Source organism: Musa acuminata, chromosome BXJ3-11 (assembly GCF_036884655.1).
Source record: "Musa acuminata AAA Group cultivar baxijiao chromosome BXJ3-11, Cavendish_Baxijiao_AAA, whole genome shotgun sequence".
Lineage (NCBI taxonomy): Eukaryota > Viridiplantae > Streptophyta > Magnoliopsida > Zingiberales > Musaceae > Musa > Musa acuminata.
In genome coordinates this window covers 17,366,379-17,376,063 of record NC_088359.1, presented here as the reverse complement: position 1 = coordinate 17,376,063, position 9,685 = coordinate 17,366,379, and the positions used below count along the sequence as shown (strand labels likewise).

The window sequence follows — 9,685 nt, the reverse complement described above, 5'->3', positions numbered from 1 at the left end:
GGAAGGAGAGGAAGAAGAGAAGGGGCTGCGGCTGCGGCGATGGCAGCTGCAGTTGGAAGAGAAGAAGGAGAGGAAGATGAGCAGGGGAGGAAGAAAGGGCTGTGGCCGTGGCTGAGGCTGCGACTGCAGCATGCAGCTGGGAAAGAAGAGAAGGAAAGGAAGAAGAAGAGAAAGGAAGAAGGGAAGGAGAGGAAGAAGAGAAGGGGCTACGGCTGCGGCGATGGCAGCTGCAGTTGGAAGAGAAGAAGGAGAGGAAGATGAGCAGGGGAGGAAGAAGAGGCTGCGAGTGTGGTGGCTGCGGCCGTGGCTGCGACTCCGGCGGCGGCTGCGACGTTGGCTGCGGTAGCTGCGGCAGCGGTGGTGGCTGCAGTAGCTGCAGTAGCTGCTTTTGGGAAAGAGAAAGAGTAGGAACGAGAGAAGGGAAGAAGGAAATAGTGCAGTGGAAGGGGGCTGCGGTTGTGATCGCAGTTGCGGTCGTGGCTGCGATTGTGGCAGCGGCAGCGACGGCGGCTGTGGCAGCTGTGTTTGGGAAAGAAAAAGAAGGAATGAGAGTAAGAGAGAGCAGGTGACTGTGCCTCGATGTTCGACACGTGATGTAGTTACGAAGAAAGGAAGAAAACGGGAGCGCAAAACGAAACAGAGAGAGGACACGGAGGAAAAGTAGAAAGATTGGATTGGCACCTTCCTTGGATATTCAGATCAAAATATTTGAAAGGCAAGTTTCCCACTTGTTTCGATCCTTTCTATTGCAAGTTCCTTGTTCGTTTCTCCTATAATTGCTCTGATATGTCTTATTGCAAGTTCTCTGATCGTTTCTCCTATAATTGCTCTGATATGTCTTATTGCAAGTGTTCTAACCTTTTCTATTGCAAGCTTTCTAATCTTTTCTCTTGCAAGTATCCTGATCGTTCCTCGCTGCCATTTTTATCTCTACATTTGCTTTGAATATGAGGAACTTTGAATTGTTCTAGCCTTGCATTTGATATATCTCCTGTTTAGACGTAACGATTCGAATCTGTGCAACTTCTGAGATTCTGACCTTTTGATACCGAGCTGCCTATAAGTCTTTGTGGAAACTCTGATTTGTTCAAAACTGATTTCATTGGAAACTAGACTCGTAGACCTTTCCTTGATATATGGATTGAAAGATTTGGAATCTAAACACCTGCCCAGTTATCTGTTGAATCTGACATTATGAATTCTGCCAACAAAGATTTTGTTCTACGACACTTGCTTACCAAATTATTTGTAACTCTCTCTGTTGGACAGTTCAATTCATATGAAGCCTGTCTTATCTGAAAGTATTATCCAATGATTATTTCTGAGTAAATTGGAGCACGATTGATAGTTTGAATCATTTGTTCAATGTGCCTTTTGTATTCTGCCAGAAATCGAGCTTTGGTCGATTTCTCATATTCTGGTTTCATTCCTTTGGAAGTTGATACCCTTTAGCTTTCTTATTCAATTGAGCTTTATATTACTGCTTTGAATTCTTTTATGCTCTTGTCCCTAAAATTATTGCATTCTTGAAAACTGTTGTGTAACGTTTATGCTATATCGTATTGACTCATATAGGCACATGTATATCCTATTGTTCCGCATTTGCTTTTGATATGTGCCTATTCCAGTTTCATTCCTTTGGATATTGAATTCATCTAACCTTCCTATTTTGAATTGAGCTCAGTATGAATGTTTTGAATCCCTGTAAACTCTTGCCTTCATTTCATTCCAAAACTGAATACATTTGTGAGAGATTGTTGCTTGCATCGTATTGTCTCGTAAAGGCACATGTACGTTTTGTTGTTCCGCGTGTGCTTCCGTATTATGCTACTTATTGTTTAAACTGCCCTCTTGTATTCTGGTGTTGTGGGATAATGTGAACCTTTGCCAGAAATGGTAAAGGGAGTTATGCATAGAGCCTGCGATGCTCTGCCGGCCCCCTCTGACTTCACCTAGACGTGGGTGGATGGAGCTCCCAGACGTGGGAGACTTCTGTCTGGTGGTCATTCAGAAATGGATGAATCACATTCTGTCTGTGATCCCACTACACCCTCTATATGTTTGATATGACATCCAGAGTTTTGGTGAGTTATTTCTGTTCATGCTCTGGATAAGTATGATATGATTGCAACGTCAAGGACGACGTTTGAGCTTCTGTACGACATATGAGTTTGATATGCTCTGAAATGCTTCATTCATTGTTGATTTTGCTTCGAAATGTTCCATATGTCGTTGATGTGTTTTGGAACATTTTATATGCCATTGATAAGCTCCGATATGTTTCCCTTGTTTCTGATATGCTCCAATTACTCTGTGCTCCATTTGCTATGAACAGATATGTTCTGAAATGTCCTATCTGCCATTGATATGTTCCAATTACTCTGTGCTCCATTTGCTATGAACAGATATGTTCTGAAATGTCCTATCTGCCATTGATATGTTCCAATTACTCTGTGCTTCATTTGCTATGAACAGATATGTTCTGAAATGTCCTATCTGCCATTGATATGTTCCAATTACTCTGTGCTCCATTTGCTATGAACTGATATGTTCTGAAATGTCCTATCTGCCATTGATATGTTCCAATTACTCTATGCCCCATTCGTTATGGATCAAATATGTTTTGAATGACATGATACGTATGATTTGGTATCTATTGAGATGGTATCCTGGAGAATTCTTGTATTCTGCTTTGCATTATGATACCTTACTCGTTTGAAACCGTTCCTTTTGTTCTGAATATGCTTTGTCACTTGCTGAGCCGTTTTTGGCTCACTCCGTTGTTATATAAATCTTTCAGGTCAGCTTGTCACTCTTCGAGATGTTGATTTGGGCTAAGGCAGTGGATAGCTATTCAGAATTATGGGCAAGTCTGGGTGGTTATTATGATATTGTTGTATAAGTATGTTTTGTATGTAATGAAATGTTGTCGATGAATCGAAATGGATATACTGTGTAAATGTGTTAGAAGATCTCTCTTATTTGGAATTTCGGAATGTTAAGTCTAATTTATGACGATATGAACTTGTGGTGAATAGTTGGAGTTCTGATTGTATAATTTATTTAGCTTGTGGATTTATAAATGTTGTTCATGTTTGTCAAGTTGGCTTGGGTTGCCATAAATGTGAATTATCGAGTGATGTGATATATGATTTTAAAATGCACAGGTTTTATGGATGTGAATTTGATTGAATGTTTTTCAGTGTCCTCAAACGTTAGTTTGGATCCTGGATGGATTGGTCTGTGATGAAAATTGTTTTAATATCATGGATATTTTTGAGGGGCGTGACAAACCTCCACCATTCAGGAGTACCAAACCAGGTTTGAATGGTTATCTAATCAAACTCTTGATTGGTCTCAAAAACAGCTATTGAGGACCTTTATTGTGGGCTTGAAGCCGGAGATCCGAGGAAAAGTTAAAGCACGACAACCGTACACGCTTATGGCAGCCATCTCTTTCGCATAACATCAAGAGGAGCAATTGAACCATGAAGCTCGAAGGACTAGGGTCACTCCTCAACCAGTAATATTGAAGCCCTTAGCCCCCCCTACTGTTGACCGAGTCCCTGCATCAAAAAGGTTGACAAGAGAAGAGCTTCAGGAGCGATCTGCGAAGGGGTTATGTTGGCATTGCGACGAGCCGTGGAGCCATGAGCATCGCTGTAGTAAAGGGAGACTTTCTCTCATTGAACCAGTAGAAGAAGAGGTCATTGAACATCCAGAAGAGAGCATTGAACATCAAGAAGAAGATGCAGAAGAAGAGCCATAACCGACCGAAGTTACGGTACATGCACTAGCCGGCTACTCAAACCCGCAAATGATGAAAGTTGGAGGCCTTCTCAAACAACAACTGATCACTGTTTTCATCGACACGGGCCGCATTAATAATATACTAAACAGTAAGGTTGCTATCCGAATGGCATTACCTATTGAGAATCGTAGCAGGTTTGATGTTAAGGTCACCGATAGACGGATTTTGAAGTATGATCGTAGGCGCCCGCAAGAGAAACTATTGCTGCAGGACCAAGAGATAATTGCAGATTTCTTCCTTCTCCCCCTTGATGATCATGAGGCCATGCTCAGAATTAAATGGTTGACAACATTAGGTGATTTTTCTTGGAATTTTATGAAACTAATTATGAAATTTTACAGTAAGGAGAAACAAGTGATACTGCACGGGAAACGTGGGGGCGACGTAACGATGATTTGCACACAACAAATGAAGAAGGTTTTGCATAAAGCATGCAGTGGCTTTTTGGTACAACTTGAGCAGCAAACTAAGGGAGAGCCAACAAAATTGGAAGATCCAAATCTACTTCCTTTGCTTGCTAAATTTTCAGATATATTTGACGAACTACGCAACCTACCTCTTACCCGTCGGCATGATCATTGTATAACGATTCTTCCAGGCCAATCTCCAGTAAATGCTCAGCCATATCAGTATCCACATCTCCAGAAGGATGAAATAGAAAGGATTGTAAAAGAGATGCTCAAAACAGGAGTTATTCGGCCATGTGGTAGCCCCTACTCTTCACCGGTGCTCCTCATACAAAAGAAGGATGGAATATGGCGATTATGTATTGATTACCGAACTCTCAATGGTATAACCATCAAGGATAAATACCCTATTCTAGTAGTAGATGAGTTGCAAGATGAAAGGGAGCACAAATCTTCACAAAGCTGGACCTTCGATCCGGGTATCATCAAATACGAGTATGCGAAGAAGACATACCGAAAACCACCTTTTGAACACACAATAACCACTATGAATTTTTGCTTTCTTCAAAAGAAGGTGGAATATCTTGGGTATATCATATCAGAGGAAGGTGTGGCAGTAGACCCATTCAAAATTGGAGCAATGCAAAATTGGCTGACCCCGAGAAACATAAAATTGCTACATCGTCATTTCCTGCAGCCTATTGCCCAATCGGCCAGTTGGCTCCGCAACTCCGATATCCTTGGCACAATACCAGCTCTTCTTGGCCCGATGCCCGAGTCCACGGCCCGAAGCCTTCTGTCGATATGTCGACCGATCCACCGGCCCGACGTCCAATCTTCTGACATGTTCCTCCGGCACAACATGATTTTCGTACTTTAATTGTCTCATCCTGATCGAAGCATCCTGCGTCACTCAAAACGCAGATTAAATCATAAACATATATCAAGTAGTTTCATCATCAAAATACGAGATTCAACATAATAAAGGTCCCCAATAGTTGTTTTTTAGACCAATCACGAGTTTGATTTGATAATCTTTCAAACCTGGTTTGGTACTCCTGAATGGTGGAGGTTTGTCGGATCTTTGCTAGTTGTCCGTCAATGTTCTCATAATAAGTTAGTCCGAAGCGGATCAGTAGTCCTTCTTTGAATTGTCGCCATGAAAGGACTCCATAAGTTTGTTCAAACTAGTCAAACCATTGTATGGCATCCCCTTCAAGATGTATAGCTACAATTTCCACCATGGATGCATCTATAGTTTTATGGTACCGAAAATATCGCTCCGCGCGCGAGATCCATCCAATTGGGTCTCCTTCTTCCCATCTAGGGAAGTCCACTCTCTTGCGCGAATAGTTGGGGTCGGTCATTGTTAATATCCCTTACTTTTGAAAATTATTAATAAGGATTTATATGTAAATTGGAGGACCTAATGTAAATATAGAAATTTTACGGACTAAACTGTTAAGTTGCAAAAAGAAAAAAAAATAAATAAAGAAAACCGAAAATTTTGGTTTTATCCCAACGCCTCCGTAGAGAGGAGCGGTGGGGCGTGGGGAGAAGAAGAAGAGAAGTTGAGGGAGAAGAGAAGAAAAGAAGAGATTAGGAAGAAGAGGGAGAAGAGAAGAAAAGAAGAAGAAGAAGAAGAGAGGGAAGATGGAGAGGAGAGAGAGAGAGGCAGCTGCTGCAGCACCTCTGTTTTCCGCAGGTGGAAACAAAGGAGAGGATGTGTGGGGCGTTGGGGAGGAGAAGGGAAGAGGAAGAAGAAGAAGAAGAGAGGAGGATAGCGGTGGCAAGGTTGCAGCGAGGAGGTGTGTGGCGTTGGGGAGGAAAAAGGAAGAGGAGAAGAAGAGAAGGAGAACAAGAGGGAAAAGAGAGGGAAGAGGGAGAGGCGCGAGAGGTGGCAGCAGCTAGGGCTGCAACACCTCTGTTTCCTGCAGGTGGAAACAGAGGAGAGGTGTGGTGCATTCGAAGAGGAGAAGAAGAAGAAGAGGAAGAGAAGAGGAAGAGGAAGCAGGAGAAGAGGTTGTGATACCTCTGTTTCCTGCAGAGGAAACAGAGGAGAGGGTGTGTGTGACGCCGGGGAGGAGGAGGGAAGAAGAAGAGGAGAAGAAGAAGAGAAGGGAAAGGAGGAGCTGCGGCTGCGGCGGTGGAAGCTGCAGCTGGAAGAGAAGGAGAGGAAGAGATGGTGAGGAAGAAGAGAAGAAGTAGAAGCGGGTGAAGAGGCGGCACCTCTGTTTCCTGCAGGAGGAAACAGAGGAAAGGAGGTGCTGTTCGTCGGGGAGAAGAAGGGGAGGAAGGAGAAGAAGAGAAGAAGAAGAAAGGAAGGAGAAGGAAGAGGAGAAGGGAAAGAAGTAGCTGCGGCTGTGGCTGTGTGTTAGGACTCTATCTAGGAGAGTCCTAATTGAGAGGGACATTCATGTAAAACTGTTAGGACTTTAGCTAGGAGAGTCCTAATTGAGAGGGACATTCTGTTAGGACTCTAGCTATGAGAGTCCTAATTGAGAGGGACATTCTGTTAGGACTCTAGTTAGGAGAGTCCTAATTAAGAGGGACATTCATGTAAGAGGTTTTTTCTTAGAGAAGAATTAGGAGTTGTAAGGGAATATGAGTCTTGAGTAGGAGTCATATTAGGAGTTGGTTAGAAGTAAGAGTCTTAAGTAGGAGTCCTATTAGGAGTTAGGGTTTAGAAGCCCTATAAATAGCCATGTATTCCTCCTCTTTTCTCAAGCAATAAATGAAACTTTTTTGCAGCCTTTGAGCAGCGCTTGGAGGGAGGAACCCCTATAGAGTTCCAAGGAGGCCGATCCCCTAAAGAGATCAACCCCAAGTTTAGAATCTGCAAGGGTTCTAACACCTGGTATCAGAGCAGCGTTCTTGGCATCTCGCTGCCCTTCCACAGCCATCCATCAACCCTCTACAACCATCCAAAGCAATTCCCATAATTGCTTAAAAGATCGTCACCGAATTCCGCCATCATCTCCACCACCGCGGATCATCCTTTGATCTCCCCGTTAATTGCAACAGGTTCTGGTTTCCTACCTTACTGCTGCTGCAATTTAGTTATCCTTATTCGAAAATCCAAAAAAAAAAAAAAATCGTTCCTATATTGCTGCATAAACTTTTCGTCACAAAGTTTTCATCTCTACGACGAAAGATACATTGCAGAATTCCAACCGCATAGCACCATCTGTTTGATCTTGCTACTGTGCTTTTTCTATCCAAATTTCTACGAAATTTTTATGACATCCTTGACACTTCCTAACAGTGGACTTCCCTTTGGTTTCATCAAAAAATTCTCAATATAAACTACTGATCTTTTATGTCCAATCTGCTGCACTTGAATTGCAGAATTCAAGCCGCATAGCACCATCTGTTTGATCTTGCTATTGTGCTTTTTCTATCCAAATTTCTACGAAGTTTTTATGACATCTTTGACACTTCCTAACAGTAGATTTCCCTTTGGTTTCATCAAAAAAATCTCAATATAAACTACTGATCTTTTATGTCCAATCTGCTGCACTTGAAAATCTATGCTGCAGAAAATTTCAACTGCATATCGTTGCCTTAACCCATCTATTTGCTATCTTTTTTGAATTAAATTTCTTATACACTTCATAGATCATCTTGGATTCCATCTAAAATTGATCTATTAAGAAATTCATCTCTAAAAACGATTTTATGTTGCTGCAAATTTTCATCGTAACCCGTTGAAATTTTTCGACGACAATTCTGCAATTGCAACTTGCACCAATTTCCTTGCTGTTATAATGCCGAGATTTTCTTGATTAAATTAGACATCCTTGCTGTCATATAAACTGTGATTTTGCTATCAATTCCCTCCTCAATTCTCTAAGTTTTTGGTGGAAATTACGTTGAGAAACCGTTGTTTCTTCGACGACAATTCTACTCTTACAAGACAGCACATACTTGTTGCAACTTCCACGGATTTCTGTCAAACCTTTGCTACCATCTACCACAGATCCAAAACTTTCATCCACAGCCCTAAAACTCTACCAAACCACACCCTCAAACTGCACCCAAAACAGCCACAAAACAAGCCTAAATCGTAGCCTACATCCACCGATCCACCAACCCTTTCGACCATCACTTCTCTCAACCTATACATGCCTTTAACCTGACAACAAAAGAGAGATCTTAACATCATAGATTTGGAGGTATATACTATGGCATCTAAGGAGGCAATCGATGCTAAATTCGAAGCCTTGGAGGCGCGAATGGAGGATAAGATTCGGACGCTCTTTACCGAACTCAGATTGGGCCGACTACTAAGCCCGAAAAAATCATATCACAGAGAGAGCTTTCCCCAATCGCACCAGGCCCGAAGAGATGAGTTCCAAGGGAGGGGAGGCTCTATGATCGATCCCAACTATCCACGCATAAGGGTGGACTTCCCTAGATGGGAAGAAGGAGACCCGATTGGTTGGATCTTGCACGCGGAGCGATATTTTCGGTACCACAAAACCGCGGATGCATCTATGGTGAAAATTGTAGCTATACATCTTGAAGGGGATGCTATACAGTGGTTTGATTGGTTTGAACATACTTATGGAATCCTTTTATGGCGACAATTCAAAGAAGGACTGCTGATCCGCTTTAGACCAACCGATTACGAGAATATTGACGGACAACTAGCAAAGATCCGACAAACCTCCACCATTCAGGAGTACCAAACCAGGTTTGAAAGGTTATCTAATCAAACTCTTGATTGGTCTCAAAAATAGCTATTGAGGACCTTTATTGAGGGCTTGAAGCCGGAGATCCGAGGAGAAGTTAAAGCACGACAACCGTACACGCTTATGGCAGCCATCTCTTTCGCACGACATCAAGAGGAGCAATTGAACCATGAAGCTCGAAGGACTAGGGTCACTCCTCAACCAGTAATATTGAAGCCCTTAGCCCCCCCTACTGTTGACCGAGTCCCTACACCAAAAAGGTTGACAAGAGAAGAGCTTCAGGAGCGATCTGCGAAGGGGTTATGTTGGTATTGCGACGAGACGTGGAGCCATGTGCATCGCTGTAGTAAAGGGAGACTTTTTATCATTAAACCAGTAGAAGAAGAGGTCATTGAACATCCAGAAGAGAGCACTGAACATAAAGAAGAAGATGCAGAAGAAGAGCCACAACCAACCGAAGTTACGGTACATGCACTAGGCGGCTACTCAAATCCGCAAATGATGAAAGTTGGAGGCCTTCTCAAACAACAATTGATCACTGTTTTCATCGACACGGGCAGCACTAATAATATCCTAAACAGTAAGGTTGCTATCCAAATGGCATTACCTATCGAGAATCGTTGCAGGTTTGATGTTAAGGTCACCGACAGACGGATTTTGAAGTGTGATCGTAGGCGCCCGCAGGAGAAACTATTGCCGCAGGACCAAGAGATAATTGCAGATTTCTTCCTTCTCCCTCTTGATGATCATGAGGCCATGCTCAGAATTAAATG

The 9,685-nt window shown here is 42.6% G+C and overlaps 1 protein-coding gene across 1 annotated transcript; it reads left to right on the top strand.

Moving 5' to 3' along the window:
- The first annotated feature begins 418 nt into the window (after positions 1-418).
- Positions 419-8,533, top strand: LOC135652782 (uncharacterized). The gene is made up of 2 exons (XM_065174019.1): positions 419-715; positions 2,801-8,533. Exon 2 carries the CDS (start codon positions 3,818-3,820, stop codon positions 5,096-5,098), a length of 1,281 nt encoding a protein of 426 aa, XP_065030091.1. The 5' UTR covers positions 419-715; positions 2,801-3,817; the 3' UTR covers positions 5,099-8,533.
- The last annotated feature ends 1,152 nt before the right edge of the window (positions 8,534-9,685 follow it).

Excerpts from the sequence above, each read along its gene's own strand:
- LOC135652782 (XM_065174019.1), top strand. The coding sequence starts at position 3,818 with ATGATGAAAGTTGGAGGCCTTCTCAAACAACAACTGATCACTGTTTTC.